A 23,640-nucleotide genomic window follows, 5' to 3' on the forward strand; every position below is an offset into this window, starting at 1 on the left:
GGAGTATTGCACGTGGGTCCTGGAGCTGAGCCCCCTGCCTCCTTCTCCGGCCACCATTTGTCTTGCTTTTAACACATGCCCTTTTCCCTCCTTCGCTGTTCCTTTTCTCCACCAGCTTCCCATAAGTCAAGTGCAGAGAGCCGAGAATCGGGGCGCAAGGTTCCCCCGCAGAAGCCAAAACGCAGCCCCAACACCCACTTATCTGTCTCGTTCGACGAGACGTATTCAGGTCGACTTCCGGGCCCCGCTGCGGCCGGGGCAATGCAGCGCTATGGCCGCGCCTTCTCCCACAGCCAGGCAAAGGGCTCTGACGCCGAGGAAGACGAGCCCGTCTACATCGAAATGGTCGGGGACATTTTCCGGGGGCCCGGCCTCCCATCCCAAGCGCCCCCCACAGCCGACGAGGACTCTGACGAGAGCGAAGCCATTTATGAGGAGATGAAATACCCGCTCCCTGAAGAAGGCGGGGGGGAGTCCCGCCCCAATGGGGCCCCGGCCTCCCCACGCCACCGCCCTGTGAAGCGGGAGGCTGCCAAGGCGGCAGCGCCACCGCCAGGCACCAAGACGTCCCCCTGCGAGATCCCTCCGCCCTTCCCCAATCTCCTGCAGCATCGCCCCCCACTGCTGGCATTCCCTCAGGGGAAGAAGGGGTACAAACCCACAGGTCAGGACGGCTCTAAGCTGCCCGTCCCCTGCCACAGCAAGGAGGCGCCCTCCGCCCCCATGACCCCACAGGTCCCCAGTCATCACCACCACCAACACCACCACCCACGGAGCGGTGAGAGCGCCGCCCTGGGGCCCTCTGGCCGTGCCCGCAGCCACTCCACGCCGCTCCCTCCACAGCCCGCAGGCCAGAGCAAAGCAGAGAAGGAGCTCCCCAACTCCCACAGCATGATCTGCCCGCCGGCCAAGCAGGCCCCGGCGCCAGTGCTGCCCGCGGCCTCCGTCCCCTCCATGCTGCCGGTGAAAGAGAAGCCGGCTGTTTCCTACACCATGGTGTACTCGGCGGTCAAGGTCACCACGCACTCCGCACCGGCCGAGCAGAAGACGGAGAAGGAGATCTCGGTGCTGCACGGCCTGCTGTGCGCCCGCCCGTCCACCGTGCCGTCCTGCAAGCAGGTACAGCGGGCGTGCACGCTGCCCGACCCTCCGCCCCTGGGCATGGTCTGGACTTACCCTGCGCCCTGCGTGGGCATGAAGCGCCCGCCGGCATACGAGAGCGTCAAGAACGTGGGCACCAAGGCTTCATCGGCGGTCAAGATCCAGCTGCAGGACCGGGCATTCACCAGCATCGCCTGCTCCCACGTCCTGTCCAGCGAGGAGTGCGGCCGGCCCCCGTTGGGAGAGGAGGAGCCCTTTGGATGGGTCCTGCAGAGGAGGATGGGCTACGCCAGCCAGAAGGGGAAAGAGCCAGAGAGTGAGTGTGCTCCAGAGGCACCAACCCTTGGGCGGGGCAGGTGGGGGCAGGGAGACAATTCTGGCTGGTATTCTAGGGGTTGGGAGGATGAACGTTGATGAAGCTTCTCTCCTGGGGGAAATGCAGCCTTTGGCCTGGGGTCACCCGCAGGCTGACGCTAAACCAGCGAGGAGGAGCGTGGTGAGGAAGAGCAGCCAAAGTGCCCTTCTATTGGGGAGTGTGGCTGAGTTTTTTCATCCCTTTTGGGCCCAGCTGCCAGCACTGGGAGAGGGCGGGTTTCCTCCCTAGGGGACCCTTTCTCCAACCACTTGCAGAATGAACGAGGCTTCCCATCTAACAAGAAGCCGATCCAGAGAGTTTGGGGTTGTGGCGGCATGTCTCTCTGCCCAACCATCCCAAGGCTGAGTCCTGAGGCTCCAGTGGTCCCTGGGGATGCACATTATCCAGGCCTCCTGCTATAGCTGACCCTGTCTGGCAGGTGTGAGTGTACGCGGGGGGCTTTCCCACCTCCTTGTGCCCGTTCCTGCCTCCCTCCTTGAGCTCGTCTTCCCCCGACTTTTCAGAGGCTGCAGAAGGCCCCCAAGGATGGGACAGTGGGGACGGCGCTCCACCGAAAATGGAAAAGGAAGAGAAGGCCCACCAGCCGCCGGTGGTCCTGCAGTCGGGCATCCCTGTCCGCGCCCCGGGGCCAGAGGGCCTGGCTGCCAAGATGCCAGCGGGGAGGACAAATCTGCCCATTCCCTGCCAGACCTTCCCTGCCTGTCATCGTAATGGAGGTGAGGCTGCCGTTGCCGGGGGGCTTGCAGGTCACAGCCTTGCTTTTGAGGGGTGGGGGTTGGTTGTGAGGGATCCCTCTTTGTTCTCTGCCTCGTTTTGGCTGCAGAACTTGTATGCGATGCAGCTGCAAAAAGAAAGGAGCAGGTGACCTTCAAATGAGGACAGACTGCAGCAAGCAAGTGCAGGATGCAGAGGAGAGAGAGACAGAGAGAGAGAGAGAGAGAGAGAGAGAGAGAGAGAGGAAAACACACACACAGAGAGAGAGATGTTTGTTCACTTGTTCATCATGCCAGGCTCTTTTCTGCTGGGGGCTATTCCCGAGGGTCCCTCGTTTCCCCTGAAATCCTGCTTTGCTGTTGGGGTTGAGGGGGAACAGAGGATGCTACCTCATACTGTGTGACCATTGGTCCACCAACCCAGTACTGTCTACACTGCCTGAGAGGGGCTTGTCCAGGTTTCAAGCAGGGAGTCTCTGCCAGCCCTACCTAGAGAGGCCATCGGCGCTTGAACTTGGGGCCTTCTGCATGCAAAGCAGGTGCTCTCTCGCTGAGCTACGGACATTCCCCAAGGAAGGAAGAGGGAGTCTTCATTATTTCTGCTTTATTCAGTGTACAAGGCTGTTGCTCCCTTTCAGACACGTTCCTGGCCCGCCTCCTCTTAGAGAGAAAGACAGGCAACATTGGGGGCCAGCCATGATAGGGGGGAGGGAGTGCTTAGTAGGGGGTCCCATTGCTCAATAGTCTGTTTCCTGCTCTCCCCTCGCACACCCCAGATTTCACAGGGGGCTACCTTCTGGGCCGCTCGGCATCCACCTCTGGCGTCCGACATGCCGTGATTCACGCGCAGAGACCGTGCAGCCACGCTCGGGACCCAGCCAGCCTGGTATGTTGGAGGTGAAGGCTGATGGGGTGGGGGTTGAGTGGTTGGAAAGGATTGGGGCCTAGTGGCTTAGACCGAGGGATTCTGTGTGTGTGTGCACACGCCTGCGTTTCTCTGAAAACAGAGAGGAAGCTTGTTGTATCAGGGCCATGGGGGACATAGCAGCAGGAGATCAGGTCGTGGGTGACACTGGGTGGCGCCATCTTCATTTTTAAGGGCTGGCCAAAACCTTTCCCTTTTATCTCAGATTTTTGGCCCTTAATTTGAAGGATTTTGAGAGTATCTGCAGCCTCTTTTAAAGGATCAGGATCAGTAAGATCTGCCCGTTATTCGTACAGTGATGGTTTATAAAGTTTTTATGGGTTGTGCTGATTGGTTAGAGTTTCTCATTGTGCTTGTAAACACACTTTGGGTCATTTTCATGAGGAAAGCAACAAATGAATATTAACAAAGAGCAGCGACACTTAATTTTACAAATGCGTCTCCTTTCCCAGATTTTGTGGGGGAAACAAATAGCTGCAACATTACTTGCGCTGTTTTGGTGTGCGTAGGAGTAACATAAGACACAAACTGTTGCGACATGAATTGACCCAGACCCAGCCGTTGTCACCTCAGGCCCTTCTCCAGGAGCCATGGGGGGGGGGGGGTTCCAGAGGGTGGCGACAAGAGAACAGCCTTTTCAGCAGTGGCTCCCTACTTGTGGAATGCTCTCTCCAAGGAGGCATGCGTGGCGCCATTTTTGTCTATGTTTAGGTGCCAAAAAAACCTGTCCTTCCTACCTGGGCTTTTGGCACTTAATTGGAAGGGTTTGGGGTATCTGTGGCCTCTTTGTGGGGCAGGACCCACCTGTTATCTGTGTCAGGGTGGCTTTTTTTTAGTTTTTTTCTTGGTTGTGCTCATTGTAATTGGTCTGAGTGATTCTGTTGTTTCTGTAAGCTGCTTTGAGTCGCTTTCACGAGGAACGCAACAAAATAATAATAATAATAATTCATAGGCTAAAAAAGGAGGTGTAGGATGTAAAGAGATAGAAAAGAACCCCACTCGGCTTATGAGGTCTCCCCCTTGCTCTGCTCCTCCACCAACACTACAAATTTCAGCAGGACGTTGGCAGCTGACATGCCAAGGCGGGCTCATAATCTGTCTCGCCAAGGCTCCCAGCTCTGCTGCCCGAGATCCTTTAACTTTTTATTGTGATTTTATTATGTGAACCGCCCTGAGACCTGCGGGTATAGGGCAGTATACAAATAATAATAATAATAATAATAATAATAATAGGGATCCCGTCTCTTAGGACATCAGAAGAGCCCCGCATCAGCCGGATCAGAGCAGGGGGAGCGCCAGTCTAGTCCAGCATCCTATTCTCAGGGTGGCCAAACAGATGCCCCCAAAGGGAAGCCGTCAAGGTTTATTTTTAGACGGGGGGGGGGGGGATGTGGAGCAAAGTGCTTCCATCAGTGCAAAGATTTTCAGCTGTGCAGAGGAACTTCCTCTCCTCACTAACCTGTTCTAGGTCCCCATCCCCACCCCCACCACACTCCAGAGTATATTTGGGGAGGGGAACAGATCCAGCTGCTTGTGTGTTAGAGCAGCCTTCGCCAGCCTGCTGCTCCCCAGATCACTTCAAACTAAATCTCGTGGTCGGATGGGACTACAGCCGGGTGGGGCTAATGGGACACCTGGCAGGCCCCAGGTTGGCAAAGGCTGCATCAGAGGGAGGAGGGCAGCCTCACTGGGGACATTTTTTCTCTCCCCCTGCCCACCTCCAATGACAATGTCCTCCCAACCCCCTTTTTCCCCTTGCAGGCCTTGCAGCACGCACAGCTGCCGGCGTCGGGGGCCCCCCAGAGCTCCCGCGAGAGGGACGGGAAGCTGCTGGAGGTCATTGAGCGCAAGCGGTGCGTCTGCAAGGAGATCAAAGCGCGGCACCGTCCCGAGCGCAGCCTGTGCAAGCAGGAGAGCATGCCCATCCTGCCCAGCTGGCGGAGGAACACGGAGAACCGCAAGTCCGGGACGCCGCCCTGCCGCCGCCAGCAGACGGTGCTGTGGGACACGGCCATATGACAGTGAGTGGGGGCTGAGCCCCAGGGAACCTGTGCCTTGTGCTGGCCGAGCTGAACACATCGTCGTCGTCGCAGGGCTGACTGCTGGCAGCATGGTGCCCTGCCTGCCCCGGGGCAGTGCCCTTCTGGCCTGGGACTGACCAGAGACTGCCTGGGCTGCCTGGGGGCCAGCTCCCTGCTGAGCTATGACTTTTGGCGAAGGAGAGGGGGATTTCTCCTTGGCGATATCATGGATGAAAAAGAGATAGGGATGGATGCTGGAAGCGCCAGGCAAGACACACCCATCCTGGTGGACAGCCAGCTACCGCCACCGCCGCTGCTGCTGCCGCTGCTGTTGCCTCCCTCCGAGGATTCCCTGCATCAATGGCCACAGCCACACACCACAGAGGCAGCTGCATATCAGAGCCAAGCAACAGGTTGCCTGTTTGGAACAGCTGCCCCCACCTCCCCACGCCAGAGCCAGCTGCATCTATGCCAACTGACTGACATCTAAGACACCAACACTCGCCTTTCTTAGGAGGTTGTGGGCGGGGGGGGGGGAGGACGGGGGGGGGCGGCAGGTGTAGCCGTGCTGTGGTTGCGTGTGTGTCGGGCGAAGAGATAGCCGCCTCCTCCTTTTGCCAAAAGATGATGTGGTTAAAAGTGCCAGGCGCACTTCCAATCGCTCACACGGTTTTCCCCCTTCCATCTCTGAAAATGCCACTTGGGAGTGGGTGTTTTGGGGGCGGGAGGGAGGGAGGGAGGGAGGGCTGCAACTTCACATGGGGTGGGGGTGGGGTGGGGGCTGACTAGAGGTGCCTGAAATTTCTCCTGCTTTTCCTGAACAATTTGGGAGGAAAGAGGGAGGGGAGAGAGTGGCTGAGCTCCCAAACCTGTTGTGCTGAGTTTTTTTTGGTTAGCCAGTTTCTGGAGAGAAAGAGAGAGAGAGAGAGAATTGTGGAATGGTAGAGTTGGAAGGGACCCCAAGGGTCATCTAGTCCAACCCCCTGAAATGAGAATGAGAGAGAGAGAAAGGAGCGAAGGTGCCATCTTGTTCCACCCTGACGCTTTGGGTTGTCATGACCTTTGACAAGCCTGTAATATTTTACCTGGTATTTTTACACAATTATTTAGGCCAGGGATAGGTTAAAAAAATTTTCATAGCAAAGCTAAATAAATCACAGAGCTGAGCCTTGTCTCTCTACACACATGGAGACTCTTGTCTGTTGTCAGTTCTCAGCTCTCTCTTTTTTAAAAAAAAGGTATGAACTCCCCCCCCCCTTCGCTTACGAAAATGAAATAAAATAAGCAAAATCAAGCCACTTCCAGCCTGGCAGTGGAATTATAAAAACACAGCTTTCTAATCCATTAGATCTGAGAAAAGGGAACAGACTTTTGGTGGAAAACGCACTTCTTCAGATCCCCACCAAAAAAACCCCAAATCTAATGTTTTCTCAAGTAGCAAAAACGTTTAATAGTTACAGATGTGACCTGCGATAGTGTACTCCTATCCCCACCTTTTTCATTTCCGATACTTTCCAGATCCAGCAGGTTGGGTTGATTTTAGAGACTCAAGACGTGAAAATGGACCTTGCCCAGCCTCTCATCTCCCACTGATTCTACTCAGTTAAAGTCTACTTAAAGAATTCCTTTAGGCTGATTAATTTTTCCTGCCAATAAAAGCAAAGTGGAAAGTCTGAGAGAGCCTGGAGAAGATTCCACAATGGAAACGGCATATCCTTAGGACTTGGCTTAGGTCCAAATGACTGTACTACGATTCTGCCACAATTCAAAGAGTGCTGATGAGAAAAACACAGGTGGGCGGAACTGCCTTGATGCCTTTCGTCCTCTCTTGACGTTTTTTTTAAGAGGGGTGAATCTCCATCCTCAGCTCAACATTAGCTCCTTGCTGTGGCAAGAAGATTCTGGCCCTCTCTGGGCACTGGAGGACTCAAGAACTCTGTGGGCTTTATTCATAGCAGGTTAAACACAGGGTAAAGAACGTGATGTAAACTAGTGCCAGACATCATAATACGCTAAGTGTGACATGCATTGAACACCTCATGTTGGGGGGGAGGGCAGGGATAAAGTTATTTAGACATTGCCCACTTTCCCCCTTCGTAGAGCTCACTGTGGGGGGTGCCCCAGAAGACCAGCCAGTGTTGCCCAGCCTGTCCCCCCATCCCCAACCCCCAATTCACTTGGTAACCCTTTTAAACTCACACGGATGTAGATCATGAAGAGCGCTTCCAGACTGTCGCGAAGGGCGCTTTCCGTCCTCTTGCGGTAAGGAAATCATGGGGGGGGGGGGGAGCCCTTGCTTCAATGCAGCGCTGCCTAACTGCCCTGCAAGCAAATTGGTGTGAATGAATGCTCAATAAATGCATTGTCTGGAAGCAGCCTAGGCCAGTGTGGGATTTTGTCAAAGCAATATCATGCTCATCCTTTTAGTGGTCCACGTTCCCCCTGCCCACTTCCCCGCCTGCCTCATCCTCTCCGCAAACGCCGTCTCTTACTCCCAGTCCCATAAGTGTCCCCTTCCATATCCTTCCATTTGCCTGGCATCAAAACATATCCTCACTGATTATGACTTCTCTTTCTGCAGTCAGTGCTTTGATGGGAAACCTCAGCTGGAGAGGTCTGTAGGTTGAACTGAAACGATGTCTATACAAGCATTTTGAGTTGGTGTGTTTAAAACCTCATCTTTGCCAACCTACTTGGGTTATGGGAGGGGGTGCAAGTCTTCTTCATATCCATCTCAGCACCACTGAACTCATCCTTTCTCTCACGTCTTCTTCCAACTAAGTGTAAATCCATTAGCCGCAATTTCCTGTTAGCGTCCGCAAGACACGGCTGGACCGGTTGAGGCGCTGGCATGAATTAGAAACTAGGGTTACAAACTGGGGAGGGGGGGGGGGAGAAGGGAAGTATACAGCACCACTGTAGGGCTGGGGGGAGGGAACCCAGTTGGGAGTCCTGGGTTTTATGTTCTTAACCCTCCCGATTTAAATATTTCACAAGATTGTCTAGCGTAGCAAGATGATGAAACTGCTTTGCAAAAATATTTATGCTGGGGATTCATGGGAGGGTATTTATATATTTAAAAAACGATGGAAAGAAAATAAAACTGTCACGCTGGGTTGCTCTTCTGAGGACTAGTTTCTTGCACTCAATGCTGGGTTTTCCTTTTAAAAATATATATATATTTACAGGAAATTATCTGCTACCAATTCAGTGTTTTGCAGCAAAGAATTTGCCAATCTGTGCACCCCTGTCCCAATTTTTATTGACATCTTCTGTTACGGTAAAGATTTCAGCAATGCACAGGAACCCCCGGGCATCATTGCAAAACTGCATTGATTCAAATGGATTTGTTTTTCTGCTTTGGACGGGGCTACAGAAGACCCAACGAACTTCCGTGGAAAAGTGCTGTAGAAAGATTGGTGCTAGCTTCCTGATGGTTCATATGGATTCATCCTCTTAGCCACCTTAAAGGACCTGCTTCTGTTGAAGCACAACTGCCATGGACAGGAATAGCCATGGGCATAGCTGGGGCAGGGGACAGCTGCCCCCCAGATAAAGTAAAACAATAGAAATACTTAACCAACTGACCGATCACGTCAGTTCTGCCCTCCAAAAAAGTCCTGCCCTCCCCCCACAAAATCCTGGCTAAGGTCATGGGAATAGCCCTGCTTGCAAGCACCTGAGGAAATAATATTAAAAGATATTTTAGAGGTGGTTGTTTAGTCATTTAGACGTGTCCGACTCTTCGTGACCCCATGGACCAGAGCACGCCAGGCACTCCTGTCTTCCACTGCCTCCCGCAGTTTGGTCAAACTCATGTTAGTAGCTTCGAGAACACTGTTTTTTAGAGGAGGCACCTGCAAATCTTTACCTCTTGTAGGAATTGGCTGTGCAGCATCAAACCAAGTTTCATCTAGCCTAGACAGTAGTCAGCCGCCAGATTGTTGCCTCTATACAGGGGCGTACCCAGGGGTTGGTTAGGTTGACCCCCGCCAACGGCCCAGGCCCAGGGAGGTGCGAAAAACGCGCCTCTCTACTCTGGTTTGGAGCGACTAGGAGCCCGTGGCAAGGGCACAAGGGACAGTGTGTGTCTCAGATCCTTGCCGAGGATACAAGAGAGCCTAGCTATGCCTCTTCCTCTATAGCCTCCAAGGGGGGGAGGACACAGTTTTCTTCATCCCCATGTACCTGATATGAAGAGGTAGAGATTGCCTCTAGACCAGTTTAGCTAGAGAGGTCTGTCCAATGGCTGTTAGTAACCTTTGGACAGACCTCTCCTCTACAAACATTTCACACAGTCCTTTTCTAAAGCAGCCTGCGTTTAGTGGCCATCTTCACATCTCGTGATAATGAATTATGCAAGTTAACTAACGTATTTTATCTCCTGATATAAGCAGGGCTGTTTGGTTTTTCAAAAGAAGTTGGTTGAAAGGTTTAACCCAGGGGTCAGCAACCTTTTTCAGCAGGGGGCCGGTCCACTGTCCCTCAGACCTTGTGGGGGGGCGGAGTATATTTTTTGGGGTGAGGAATATGAATTCCTATGCCCCACAAATAACCCAGAGATGCATTTTAAATAAAAGGGCACATTCTATTCATGTAAAACCACGCTGATTCCCGGACCTTCCGTGGGCTGGATTTAGAAGGCGACTGGGCCGAACCCGGCCTCCGGGCCTCAGTTTGCCTACCCCTGGTTTAACCTGACATTCCACCCCCCCCCCCACTCTATGTTTCAGAGTCAACCCCACCCAAGACAGGCTGTTATCCCCCTTTAAAAGGTGGTGTGAGCAAATTGGAGGCTCCCCCATTTTCTGAACTCCAGAACCAATCTTGAAATATAGTCTGCTTCTTTGATGCCCCAGTTTGGTGAAGGTAGTTTTGTGAAATGGCAAGAGGCAGGCTGCATTTTCCCCACAACAGGCTCGGAAGTTGGACACCAAGGCAATTGCAAGGGAAAGGAGATCAAGCCTGTGGCATGCTTTTCTAGAAGTTAACCCTAAACCTCCCAGCTCTCTGTAAAAGCCCCCAAACCTGATTTTTGTTAGGTGTGGTTCATACTAGGAAGCTGCCGGTTCATATTAGTTGTATCAACGCTAAGTAGACTATAAGATTGTTCCTCTTTAACAGTCATGGCTCAGGTCTGAGGTATAGATATGCCCTCATGCAGACATAAGAATGGACCTGCTTGGTCTGGCCAAAGGGGGGGGGGCATCTAATCCAGCATACTCTTCCTTCTTGCGACTGCCAGCAACTGACCTTCAGAGGCGATACTACCTCCAAGGACCTAGCCACTGTGGCTAGTAGCCATCGATGGCCTTATTCTCCTCCATTAATTTGTCTAATCCTCTTTTAAAGCAATCCATGTTGGTGGCCGTCACTCAAACTCTGTTGACCATTAGTTCATCTTGCGAAAGCCGCCAAAAGAGCCCACAGCCCCTTTCTCCTAGTGCCAAGAGACCACCTTTACTCTTCCAGGTAGAACAAGGTACTTGATGAGTTTCATTTTAAAAAGGTGGGTGGGGGTGCTGCTGCTGGGACATTTGAGCTGTCCTGGAATCTGCCCTGTTTGGCTGTGCAAACCCTGTCCGATAAATCCAAGATGTGAGGAGACAGGCTGCGGTTGCTTGGTGATGTGGGAAACATGCTAAGAACAAGCTCAGAGACACTCTTGGTCTTATTTCACATGCGCCGAGACTTAAGACCCAGACCCTGGGAAAGGGTTTCTGGGCCTAGTCTGCCTAGATTCACAGCCAAGCAGAATGAGATGCTGATCTCTCCTATCCCCTGACAATGTTAATAACTGGCTGCTCATTTTCATATTTGCCTGCTCAGCATGGAACGTGGAAAGCTCTTCCTCGAAGGTGGGGGGAGAAAGGGGAGGAGGAAGACAAAGACAGCCCTGGATGAAATGCTGCTGGTGTTAAGATCTCACTAGGAACCAGAAAGGGAGGGGGGGGAGTCGCAGGGAGAGAAGGAAGCATTTTTCTTCCTCATCCTTTCTTAAATAGTTAATAGTTCCAACCTATTCAAGGCTGGTCACATCACACCTGGAGGGTTGTGCCGCAGTCCTAGGGAGTTGAGAAGAGGAGGTTAAGCCTTAAACCATTAAGAGGGGACACAATAGTGGTCTTCTAATAACTGAAAGAAGGTTGATGGCCAAAGAATGGATGCTTTTGAATTCTGGTGCTGGAGGAGACTCTTGAGAGTACCATGGACTGCAAGAAGATCAAAGAAAATCAGCCCTGAGTGCTCACTGGAAGGACAGATCTTGAAGCTGAGGCTCCAGTACTTTGGCCACCTCATGAGAAGAGAAGACTCCCTGGAAAAGACCCTGATGTTGGGAAAGATGGAGGGCCCAAGGAGAAGGGGACGACGGAGGACAAGATGGTGGGACAGTGTTCTCGAAGCTACCAGCATGAGTTTGACCAAACTGCGGGAGGCAATGGAAGACAGGAGAGCCTGGCGTGCTCTGGTGCATGGGGTCACGAAGAGTCAGACACGACTAAACGTCTAAACAACAACAATAACTGAAAGTCTGGTGGGTCAGATGGAGACAGAGCAGACTAGAATGTAAGGGTGGGAACTGTGAGGGAGCAAATGTTGGCCGAATGTTAGGAATAACTGTCCTACAGTGGCCAGAACTGTTCAGCAATGGAACAGAAAGTTGGGCTCTTCTTTGTCGGAGGCATTTTTGACAGCCATCAGTCAAGGATAGATGCTGTGGCTGCAGGTGGTGTACTGAGAATGGGGCTAGACTAGACGGCCTCTTTAAAAAATCCCACTCCATTACTGTATGATTCTATGATTCATAGACAGAGCATGTCTTGGTCAGTCATGCATACTGAAGTAAGAAACAGAGATGAGCCACTGCTTGGTCTAAACACAAGAAGCGTTTTGTTGAGGACAGCTTATGATAGGCATTGCCTGGACCTAGGCTCTTTGCAGCAAGGATGTTTCAAATATTTGAACTTGGGGGGAGATCCTTTCCAGAATTACAAACCTCCCCCCACCCATAGCCAGGTGTAGACTCTTCACACTCAGCAGAATGTATTGGAGGGCATTGGCCGAAAAGAGGCAGTATGTAAATGTCATAAATATAGAGAGGTATGTAGCTTTCTACAAGGCCTGGGGCAGTGAGGCAACATTAGCTGTGGCTGGATGGTCCTATATATGTATTCCCTATCCCTCCGTAGCTTGGATATGGGAGATGGGTATGTTTAGCCTGGAGAAGAGCAGACAGATATGATAAAAAGGTAAAGGGACCCCTGACCATTAGATCTAGTCGTGGCCGACTCTGGGGTTGCGGCGCTCATCTCGCTTTATTGGCCGAGGGAGCCGGCGTACAGCTTCTGGGTCATGTGGCCAGCATGACCAAGCTGCTTCTGGTGAACCAGAGCAGCGCACGGAAACACCATTTACCTTCCCGCCGGAGCAGTACCTATTTATCTACTTGCACTTTGACGTGCTTTCGAACTGCTAGGTGGGCAGGAGAAGGGACCGAGCAACGGGAGCTCACCCCGTCGCGGGGATTTGAATAGCCATATTCAAATGTTTTCAAAGGCCTGTCACATGGAAGATGGAGCAAGCTTGTTTTCTGCTGCTCCAGAGGGTAGGACCTGAACCAACAGACTGAAATGACAAGAAATGAGATTCCGACTGAACATCAGGGAGAAGTTTCTGGTGGTAAAAGCTAGTTGGCTGTGGAACGGACTCCTTTGGAAGGTTCTGGGCTCTCCTTTGGTGGAAGTTTTTAAACAGAGCTTGGATGGCCAAATGTCAGGGATTCTTTAGCTATGATTCCGGCACTGCAGAGGTAGAACTAGTTGAGCCTTGGGGGAGGGGGGTGTTTCCCTTCCAACTCTATGATTCCGTGGTTAGGGAATTTCATCCAAGCAATTTTTCCTATTGATTGATTGATTGAATTTATATACCGCTCTATACCTAAAGGCCTCACAGAACAAAATCAAAATATAAAATCACAAAATATATAATCAAAATAAAAACAACAACCCAATAACGCCCCCCCCCCCCCAAAAAAGCCACCACATTTTAAAAGGGCATAGGATGTCAATCAAATCAGCCAACGGCCTGGTTAAAAAGGAATGTTTTTGCTTGGCGCCTAAAGGTGTAAAATGAAAGCGCCCGGTGAACTTCCCTGGGGAGAGCATTTCACAGATGGGGAGCCACTGCAGAGAAGGCCCCGTTCTCGTATTGCCAGCCTCCAGACCTCTCAAGGAGGAGGCACACGAAGGAGTGCCTCAGAAGATGATCTCACCCTAATTCCTCTTTCCTCCTGTCATGACATGAGCCAACAGTGTGACGCGGCAGCTAAAAAAGCCAATGCAATTCTGGGCTGCATCAATAGGAGTATAGCATCTAGATCAAGGGAAGTTATAGTGCCACTGTATTCTGCTCTGGTCAGACCTCACCTGGAGTACTGTGTCCAGTTCTGGGCACCACAGTTCAAGGAGGACACTGACAAACTGGAACGTGTCCAGAGGAGGGCAACCAAAATGGTCAAAGGCCTGGAAACGATGCCTTATGAGGAACGGCTAAAGGAGCTGGGCATGTTTAGCCTGGAGAAGAGGAGGTTAAGGGGTGAGATGATAGCCATGTTCAAATATCGAAAAGGATGTCACCTAGAGGAGGGAGAAAGGTTGTTTTCTGCTGCTCCAGAGAAGCGGACACGGAGCAATGGATCCAAACTACAAGAAAGAAGATTCCACCTAAACATTAGGAAGAACTTCCTGACAGTAAGAGCTGTTCGACAGTGGAATTTGCTGCCAAGGAGTGTGGTGGAGTCTCCTTCTTTGGAGGTCTTGAAGCAGAGGCTTGACAACCATATGTCAGGAGTGCTCTGATGGTGTTTCCTGCTTGGCAGGGGGTTGGACTCGATGGCCCTTGTGGTCTCTTCCAACTCTATGATTCTATCTCCCTCTCTACTCTGCTGGAAGCTCTCTAGAGCTTGCTCCTAGCACTGTACTCAGTCAATGACAGCAACACACCTTTTCAGCAACTGCAGGAAACCAGTCATCTCTGAACCATCGCCCCTTTATTTACAAAGTTAAACTAATGCAAAAGGCACCATGCTTCCATGAATCAGTTCTGCTTGGCACATCCCCCCCCCCCAGCTATGACTGATGTGTCATGGTTAGAGCAGGTCTGAAGGCTGTGATGGTAAGCATAAAACCTAAGAAGAGCCTGGCTGCTGGATTGAGCCAAAGGTGGCCCATCTAGTCCAGCATCCTATGCTCAAAGTGTCTGTTGGAAGAATGAACTGAGGATAACAGCAGTGATCTCCCCACTAGCGACTCCCAGCAGCTGGAATGTGGAGGCATTTACTGCCTCCAACAGTAGTCTGTGTGCCAAAGAATTGATGCTTTTGAATTCTGGTGCTGGAGGAGACTCTTGAGAGTACCATGGACTGCAAGAAGATCAAACCTCTCCATTCTGAAGGAAATCAGCCCTGGGTGCTCACTGGAAGGACAGATCCTGAAGCTGAGGCTCCAAGACTTTGGCCACCTCATGAGAAGAGAAGACTCCCTGGAAAAGAGCCTGATGTTGGGAAAGATGGAGGGCACAAGGAGAAGGGGACGACAGAGGACGAGATGGCTGGACAGTGTTCTCAAAGCTACCAAAATGAGTTTGACCAAACTGTGGGAGGCAGTGGAAGACTGGAGTGCCTGGCGTGCTCTGGTCCAGGGGGTCACGAAGAGTCGGACACGACTAAATGACTAAACAACAAAGGACCTTTCTGGCTCCACTACTTGCAGGAACCCCTCCCACCCAAATGACTAGCACACCCCATCCCAAGGGAGAGACGGTCCAGTCTCAGAACACCTGAGGTTGTGCCAGCTGCTGGCCATCCGACCTGCCAAGGCAGGTTGCTCACTATGAGGAGTGTTTTCTCACATGGAGCATGCACAGAACAATTTGTTGCCTCTAATCACAAGAACACTGCGTGGCGGCGCTGAGGTTGGCATGACTCCTTCCTCCACAGGCAGCCTCCTGACGAATATCAAAAAGCAGGGCGGGGAAGGCAAGGGCGAAGATAAGAGAGTGGGAGATTTCACTCAACAGGAGTGCTTGATGCCCGCACATCAACGCCTCACATCAAGGAGCTCTCTGAGTCACATCCACACACGCAGCCGCTTCCCCCAGCCTCACCCCAGAGCAGCTACACAGAGGCGCTGCCTGCCCACCCACCATCATCTGCACGTGCTGCATTAATAAATCAGGAAGAGTTTAGTCTTTGCAAAGCATGCAGCATGGGGGTGAGTTGTTGTTGTTGTCTGTTTGTTTATTCATTCATTTTTAAACATTTTCAAAAGCTTGCCGGTCTCCAGTTAAAAATCAGCACAGTGAAAAAGAGGAGGGAACGTGAGAAATGACAGGGCTTGCCTGAGAAACTTCAGCTCCTGAGGCTGAACAGCAAATGATGTCTCTCCCCGCTCTACCACCACATCCCGGCCACCACGACAAGGTGCCACGACAAGGTGCATTTATTATTAATTAATTTATATAAGTGGTACCTTGGTTCTCAAACTTAATCCGTTCTGGAAGTCTGTTCCAAAAGCAAAGTGTTCCAAAACCAAGGTGTGCTTTCCCATAGAAAGTAATGTAAAATGGATTAATCCGTTCCAGACTTTTAAAAACAACCGCTAAAACAGCCATTTGACATGAATTTTACTATCTAATGAGACCATGGATCCATAAAATTAAAGCAATAACCAATGTACTGCAGTCACACAATCAATCAATCAATCAATCAATCAGTAGCTGAACTGGGTTCCACACAGTCTGAAAAAAACAAAAAAACAAACAAACACAAAAACGCAAAATAAATAGCAAAAACAGACAGACCTTACCTCAGTGAAACATTCCAAATGGAAGCGTGGCACAATCGGAAGTGTAACACTCAAATTGTCAGTGTAACACTCCAAATGGAAATGTGGCACTCAAAACAGAAGTGTGGCACTTAAATCGGAAGTGTAGCACTCAAAACGGAGCATGTTCTACTTCCGAAAATTTTTTTCAAAACGGAACACTTACTTCCGGGTTTGCAGTGTTTGGGTTCCAAGTTGTTTGAGTACCAAGGCGTTTGAGAACCAAGGCACCACTGTACTGCTCGTGTGCCAGAACAGCTTCTAAGTGGCATACAACCCTAATTAAAAACACACATTAACATTCAAGCACCCTTAATTAAAACAGACAATAAAGCAAAGAGCTAAAAAGCATAGCAATTAAAACAGGTCTTCTAAAAAGCAATAAAACCACAAGTTTCAGGGGCATGCTTGCCTCATCCAACAGTGTCTTCAGGAGCCAGTACTGGCTGGATGACGGCCAGTGCCATTTTCTTCCTTTCTGGGGGCACTCAAGGGTACAGGCACCTTTCCCCCCCCCAGTAGAAACACACTGGTTAAAAGTGTGGCAGTTACTGTAACAACTTCATGAGGAGTACAGTGGTACTTCAGGTTACATACGCTTCAGGTTACAGACTCCACTAACCCAGAAATAGTGTCTCGGGTTAAGAACTTTGCTTCAGGACGAGAACAGAAATCGTGCTCCGGCAGCGCAGCAGCAACGGGAGGCCCCATTAGCTAAAGTGGTGCTTCAGGTTAAGAACAGTTTCAGCTTAAGAACGGACCTCCGGAACAAATTAAGTTCTTAACCCGAGGTACCACTGTACTGGTACCTTTTTTCCTATAAGAAAAGCACTGGTGGTGGCACAGAATGCAGTTCCCTTTGTCCACCTGAGGCTGAAAGTCCCACAACATCTCTCCCTGGGAGTAAAAGCACACCTTGCAATGAATTAAAACAACTGGCAACCTGCTTCCCTTTCATGACACCCAAAATCATCTTCCTGGGGCAACTACCTTACTGTCCAACAGGGCCACCAGAGCATGTTGGATCTGAATGTGAGTTGCTACAGCCCGTTAATCCTCACAGGGGTAAACACCTGGGGGACAGACACAGAACTAGACTGAACTATCTGTTAGGGGCCCTTGTTATTTTTAATGAAAAGCTGGGGAAATATGTGCTATTTTAAGCTGTTTCAGTCGAATGGGCCCCTGCTCCAATCGTGGTAGCCCAGCGCCCTAACCTGAACCCTGAGTCTGCACCTCACAAACACTCTGCTCACCTGCCCCCAAGATGCCTCAATTTCTGACAGCACTAAAAGTTATGAAGCCTTTTCCGCAGAAAGACCATGAAGCTGAAATTTCCACAGCGACAAAGTGGACAGGAAAACTTAAGAGAAGCAACTTCTGGGGAAATAGGTCTGGGGTAACACATGACCGGCATGTGCCCAGGTGGTGCCAGGTTCTGCATGGGCAGCCCGAAGGTGTCTTTGCTGCTGCCACCACTGCTGTGAATTCCTCCAGGAGGTTTAGGGGCTGGGAAATTTATTCGCAGCAGCAAAGTGTGAAGAGCTAAACAGTTCCTCACTGCCGCCTACTTCCTTTTGGTTATGAGAAAGCTGCAAACAGCCTGGCTCCTGACAACAAGCTGTATTTTTAATGAAGGAGGAAACAACAACAAAATATAAACCCCACAAGCTCATTCTCATACAAACCCGGGGCTGGTCAGAAAAAAGAACAGCAATCTGAAACCAAACCCATTCCATGCCCCCGCCCCAGTGCACACACCCTTTCCCAAATCCACAAGACTGGCTTTAAAAATCATTGTCTAATTATTTACATACCGCATTGGCCACAAGCAAATATGTGCTCAAAGTGGCTCACACAAAAATCACAAGTCTAACTACAGTAGTAATACTGTAGTCAGAACACAATAAAGCAGATTATCACAGCAACATAGCACTAAGAAAATTAATAACCAACAATTAACAGTCCATTTAAGAACATGAGAAGAGCCTGCTGGTCAGTGCCGATATTCTCACAGGGGTTAAAAAGTCGCAAGCAGGATTCAAGCACATGCGCACTTTCTTCCCTCTTGTGGTTTTCAGCAACTTGGAAGTATCACTGCCTCTGACTATACAGACAGAGCAATAGCCATTGCAGCTAGCAGCCATCAATAGCTCTCTCCTCCTCCATGAATCTGTCTAATCCTCTTTTAAAGCACTGCAAGGGGGGAGAGTCCTCAACTTCATGAGGGAGTCCATTCCACTGCAGAACAGCTCTTGCTGTCAGAAAGTTCTTCATGATGTTTACTCAGAATCTCCCTTTTTGTAACTCGAAGCCATTGGTTCGGGTCCTCCCTTCTGGAGTAGGAGAAAACAAGCTTGCTCCATCTTTCACATGACAGCTCTTGAGATATTTGGCTATCATATCTCCTCTCAGTCTCTTTTCTAGGCTAAACGTCACCAACTCCTTCAACTGTTCCTCCTAAGGCTTGGTTTCCAGACCCTTGGTCGCCCTCCTCTGCACCCGTTCCAACTTATCAACACCCTTCTTAAATTGTAGCGCCCAGAACTGGACACAGGACTCCAGGTGTGGTCTGACCAAGGCAGAATAGAGCAGAACTATTCCTTCCCTTGATCGGGACACTTGACTTTTGTTTATTCAGTCTAACAGAATTAGCTACTCCCACTGCATCACACTGTCGACTCATGTTAAGCTTGTGGTCTACTGACCCCTAGATCCTTTTCACATGGACTACTGGCAAGCCAGGTGTCTCCCATCTTTGTGCAGCTGGCTATTCCTGCCCAAGTATGTATGTTACAAATATGTATGTTAAACATGCATACAGCTTACCAGTAGGTCAAGCTGCAAATATCCATTAAGCAACTCTCTTATCAAGGCTCCTAGGGAATTGAGGGTGGGGAAACACAAGTGAAAGTAACCACCCCCTGATGGCATTCAAAGAATCTCTCGCATCTCACAGTTGTTCAGTTATTTTTAAAGTAATAAAACTCCATAGCCCAGACCTAAGAGCCGCTCAGCCGGGGAGCGTGCACAGTTCATCAGCTTAACAATATCTGAGCATGCTTAATTCCTGGCAGATGCACTCACAAGTTATTTATTTATTTATAACATTTATTACCCACCCTTCACTGTAAGGGCAGATAACAACATTACAGCATACAGACTGAAAAACAGATAAAGCTATTATAATTATAAAACAAACCAACCCGCTCTGAATGGAACAGAACAGCATAAGTCTAAAGAACAAGGTGGGTTCCACAAAACAAACATCAAAGGCTAGAGGAAAGAGCCACCTGCCAGGAGCAGAGATGAGGAGAGATATGGGACAGCCAAGCTAATCTGAGGCACTAAGGTCACATCCACACCACACCTGTGGATCTAGAATTGGCCTTCACAGTCACTTACGGCCTTGCTGATAAGACCGTGTTCATGGAAGACAATCTTACTCGGCTACAAGTGATCGCCAAAGAAGAAGAAGATTTATCTATGATTCCTGCATTGCAGGGGTTTGGATCAGATGACCCCTTGGGTCCCTTCTAACCCTGCAATTCTATCGTTCTATTGGAAGTGCCAGGCGTTCCCCCAAGGAATCTTGGGAAATGTAGTTTACCCCACACAGAGCTATAGTTCCCAGCATCCTTAACAAACTACACTTCTCTGGGTTCTTTGGGGGAAGCCATGTGCATTAAATGTACAGTGTTGTCTCCACGTCTTCCTGAATTGATTGCATTCAAATGGGTCCTTGGGTGGGAGGCCCGTATTGGCTCACAGGCAGCCCCCTCCCCAAGGGCAGATCCAGCGGGCAGCCCTTGAATCAGGCCCAGATGCCATCCCCACATCTTCTCTGTCGGAGGCCCTAGGAATGCCATCTACAGCATGAGGGCTTAATTCACCTGCTCATCTTTCCGGGGTGATTCCTATCATCCCTCAGCAATGCCCTTCTGCATAGCAGAAACAAGCCACACAAAATAAGAAGACACACACACCCCGCCACCAGAAATGACGACATCCAGAAGCCAATGGGGGAACATTTCAACCTGCCAGGACACTGGATAAATGACCCTCAAATAGCCGTCCTGCAGCAAAACAACTTCAGAGGGAGACTGAAGCTCTGTGAAAGCGCTGGGTAGATGAAGTGTTTCAGGGCTATCCAAGTCAAAGGATTTTTAGCACACTCTTTGTGGTAATTGTCGGTGCCAGGATCAAGAACTGTTTTGTGAATTACCACTGCTAAGTATGAGATTATCACTGCCTGCAGTCTCCCCACATTTCTTTTTCCTCTGACCTCTCTTTTTACAACCCCCACCCTGCAGCAAAACCATATGGTTTATATACCTATGACTCAGGATGAACCTGATGAAGTGGACTCTGGTCCAAAAAAAACACATTATGCTATAAGAGATGTGTACCAGTCTTTTAAGATTCTGCAAGGCCGTTTGTTGTTTTGGCTGGAAAAGAGTCACACAGCTCCTCCTGTGGAAATTAAGAACTTTGCAACTTGAAAGAACCAGTACCTGACTTTGCTACCTTCCTCTTCCCTCCCCATACTTTCCCATCACATTTGTGGTCGTGCCTTTTACACTGCAGTCACACAGGTAGGTATTTTATTGTTTTTTTAACATGTGCATCGTGCTAATAAAGTTTAGAGGTTTTGTTGTTGTTGTTGTTGTTGTTCTTGTTTTTCTTGTTGGCATCTGTCTGTCTCAAGAGACAATGGAGAGCGCCTCCAGGTGTGAAGTCAAACTGCTGTGCCAGCAGCACCGAAGAGACCTCTGCATGATGCAAGCCTGGGCAAAATTGGCACTTTTACAAGTTTCACATAATGCCCCCACCACATCTGTAAGAACTTTAGTGTAGCAGCACCAACACTTTCGAACTCCCTTCCTATTGATATCAGAGAAGCACCCTCACTGTTCTTTTCGGCGCCTGAATACATTCTTAATTTAGACAAGTCTACCCAGTTGTGTGGGTGGTGCTGTGGGTTAAACCACGGAGCCTAGGGCTTGCCGATCAGAAGGTCGACGGTTTGAATCCCCGCAACGGGGTGAGTGCCCATTGTTCAGTCCCTGCTCCTGCCAACCTAGCAGTTTGAAAGCACATCAAAGTGCAAGTAGATAAATAGGTACCACTCCGGCGGCAAGGTAAACGGCGTTTCCGTGCGCTGCTCTGGTGCGCCAGAAGCGGCTTAGTCATGCTGGCTACATGACCCGGAAGCTGTACGCCGGCTCCCTCGGCCAGTAAAGCGAGATGAGCGCCGCAACCCCACAGTCGTCCACGACTGGATCTAATGGTCAGGGGTCCCTCAACCTTTACCTTATGCATAAGAACCTGGGCAAGAGCCAGCAAATCCGGGCTCCAGAGACCCAAAGGCATTGTGCTAGTATTAATTACCATACTTTTCCGTGTATAAGACTAGGTTTTTTTTATTTAAAAATTATGTTCAAAATTGTGGGTCGTCTTATACACGGATACAACCTCCCCCCCATGTACGCCGGCTCCCTCGGCCAGTAAAGCGAGATGAGCGCCGCAACCCCAGAGTTGGTCATGACTGGACCTAATGGTCAGGGGTCCCCTTTACCTTTACCCAGTTGTGTAGAAAGCTTGCATGAGTTTTACTTTGAGGTGTCCAAACTTTTTTCAAAGAGGGCCGGATTTGATGAAGTGAAGGGCCATGGGGGCCAACCAAAGGGCCAACCACAGTTGTTGACCTTTTGAATTTTTGAACTTTTTTTTAGGATTTTACCTCAAAATCAATAGCCCCCCTCCCCACACTCACAATTTAAAGGCCATAGATTGGGGTGCCCAAACTTTTTTCAAAGAGGGCCAGATTTGATGAAGTGAACATGTGTGAAGGCTGACCAAAGTTGTTGAGCTTCTTTTAGGATTGAAGTTGTTAAGGTTCCTTTAGGATTTTACCCCAGGAAATAAACTGCCATAGGGGGCCAGATTAAACCGACCGGTGGGCCGGATTAGGCCCCCGAAACGGACTTCGGACATGCCTAGTTAGTCTATTCTCCTTTGGCTTTTAACTTTCAGTGTATTTTAAAATATGGCTTTCAATGTTTTAACTTTTTGTAAACCACTTTGAGTTTTTTCCTTAGCAGCCAAGGAGTCTATAATTTTTTAATGAAACAAATAAACAAAACAAACAATTAAGAGTGGATTGCCCGTTGCTCAGGGCAACATGTTTTTTAACGGGAAGACAGCAAAATAATGTGGGAGGTGTGTCCCACCCCCAATTTTATTTTTTTTTACCTGTAAGCTCACAAAGGCTGCTGGGATGCAGTGCAGTCAGTTGGGGCAGTAAAATGTGGCCGGTCTTGCAAGCTATAAAATGGGTTCGTCGTTCAAGTGTTATCAGTTCTGCCATTCCAGGAAAGACCCCTGAAAAGAAAAGAAAAATGAGGTGATGGACTTCATGGAATTGGCAAAAATGACTGGCAGAATCAGAGACCAGGGAGAAGAGACGGTGGAAGAAGATTGGAAGAAATTCAAAGACTATTAACAGAAATACTATAAGATTAATGAAAGTTAGAATGACATTGGATTGAGGTTAAAAGGTTATTAGCAACAAAGTGGTGAAGGAGTATGGAAAATTCGAAGGTTAAAAGGTGTAAAATTTAAAAGGTTCAACATATTAAGATATTAAGAAAAGATTAGGATATATTAAGGTATTAAGATAAAGATTAAGTGAAGATAGAGGGAAGGGATTTGCTGATTAAATATTTGAACTGGAATACAGTGAGGGGAGGTTTGGGGAAGTCTGGGAAATAAGTAAATGCAAGGAATATTATGAAAATGGAATTGTTTTTATTTGTTTTTTCTGTGTTGTTGTTTTTGTCTTTTTGTATCTTTCTTTTGTTTTTTCCTTTTATGTAAAAACCCTAATAAAAAATATTATAAAAAAAGAAAAGAAAAGAAAAATGGCTGGAGGACCTCCATGCCAGGGACATGATTTGAACCCGTTCCTTAGCAAATTCCTACCCATCTGAGATCCCCCAATTTTGTTAGTGGTGACAGAGAGAGTATAGAACATATTGACACAGTGGTGGGATGTGCAAAAAAAGGTTAAACCTCCCTGCCCAGCCCAGCGCCATGACAGAAATACAAACCCTCCCACCCTCCCTGCTCATTACATTGGCAATTTAATGGGTGGCCACACTCTGCCACGTGGCCTCCGGATGGTTTAGTCATGGGTGAATGTGGCCCCTGCGCTCAGTAGGATCAGGCAGCCCTGCTTTGAAAGGACACCGGAATTAATTTTAAAATCCATCACAAATGGGCTTCATTTTCCTCTGGGTTGTTTTCCATTTTGCTCATTCCCCTGACATGATTCTTTGCTTGAATCAGATTTTCTACTTCTCTCTCTGAAGTGTATAAATATGCAATACTATATATATATATATATATATATATTTGCTTTCGTAGATTTTCACGGGTACAGGAATGCAGGTTTTGGTGTCCTCGGGTGTCTTCCCGTGTAAAAGTTGGGGTGTCTAGGCGACGTTTCGACGAGGTCTCACTCGTCATCTTCAGGCTGGTGCTTTCGGCTTCTTGTTACTGGAACAGAGCAGGATCTCAGTGTTTGAGTTCCGGAGATCCTGCTCTGTTCCAGTAACAA

The 23,640-nt window shown here is 49.3% G+C and overlaps 1 protein-coding gene and 1 long non-coding RNA gene across 8 annotated transcripts in view; one reads left to right on the top strand and one right to left on the bottom strand.

Moving 5' to 3' along the window:
- NYAP1 (neuronal tyrosine phosphorylated phosphoinositide-3-kinase adaptor 1) overlaps positions 1-8,251 on the top strand; it is a 49,771-nt gene extending 41,520 nt beyond the window's left edge. For all 6 annotated transcript variants that reach the window (XM_083410258.1, XM_083410257.1, XM_083410255.1 and 3 more), the window contains 4 exons: positions 116-1,417; positions 1,981-2,193; positions 2,967-3,076; positions 4,877-8,251. In XM_083410258.1, coding sequence (XP_083266384.1) covers positions 116-1,417; positions 1,981-2,193; positions 2,967-3,076; positions 4,877-5,134 — 1,883 coding nt within the window. In that variant the 3' untranslated portion in view covers positions 5,135-8,251. The remainder of the gene's footprint in view (positions 1-115; positions 1,418-1,980; positions 2,194-2,966; positions 3,077-4,876) is intronic.
- On the bottom strand, positions 6,562-23,591 carry LOC310663220. Of its 2 annotated transcripts, none has more exons than XR_014504396.1 (4): positions 22,956-23,591; positions 22,275-22,433; positions 7,336-7,982; positions 6,562-6,782 (listed from the first exon to the last, which is right to left on the bottom strand). It is a non-coding gene; the product is annotated as an uncharacterized lncRNA (long non-coding RNA). The 2 variants fall into 2 exon arrangements; XR_014504397.1 differs by having other exon boundaries at positions 6,562-7,079.
- Between the last annotated feature and the right edge of the window lie 49 nt (positions 23,592-23,640).

Source organism: Podarcis tiliguerta, assembly GCF_965153285.1.
Source record: "Podarcis tiliguerta genome assembly, chromosome: 13".
Classification (NCBI taxonomy): domain Eukaryota; kingdom Metazoa; phylum Chordata; class Lepidosauria; order Squamata; family Lacertidae; genus Podarcis; species Podarcis tiliguerta.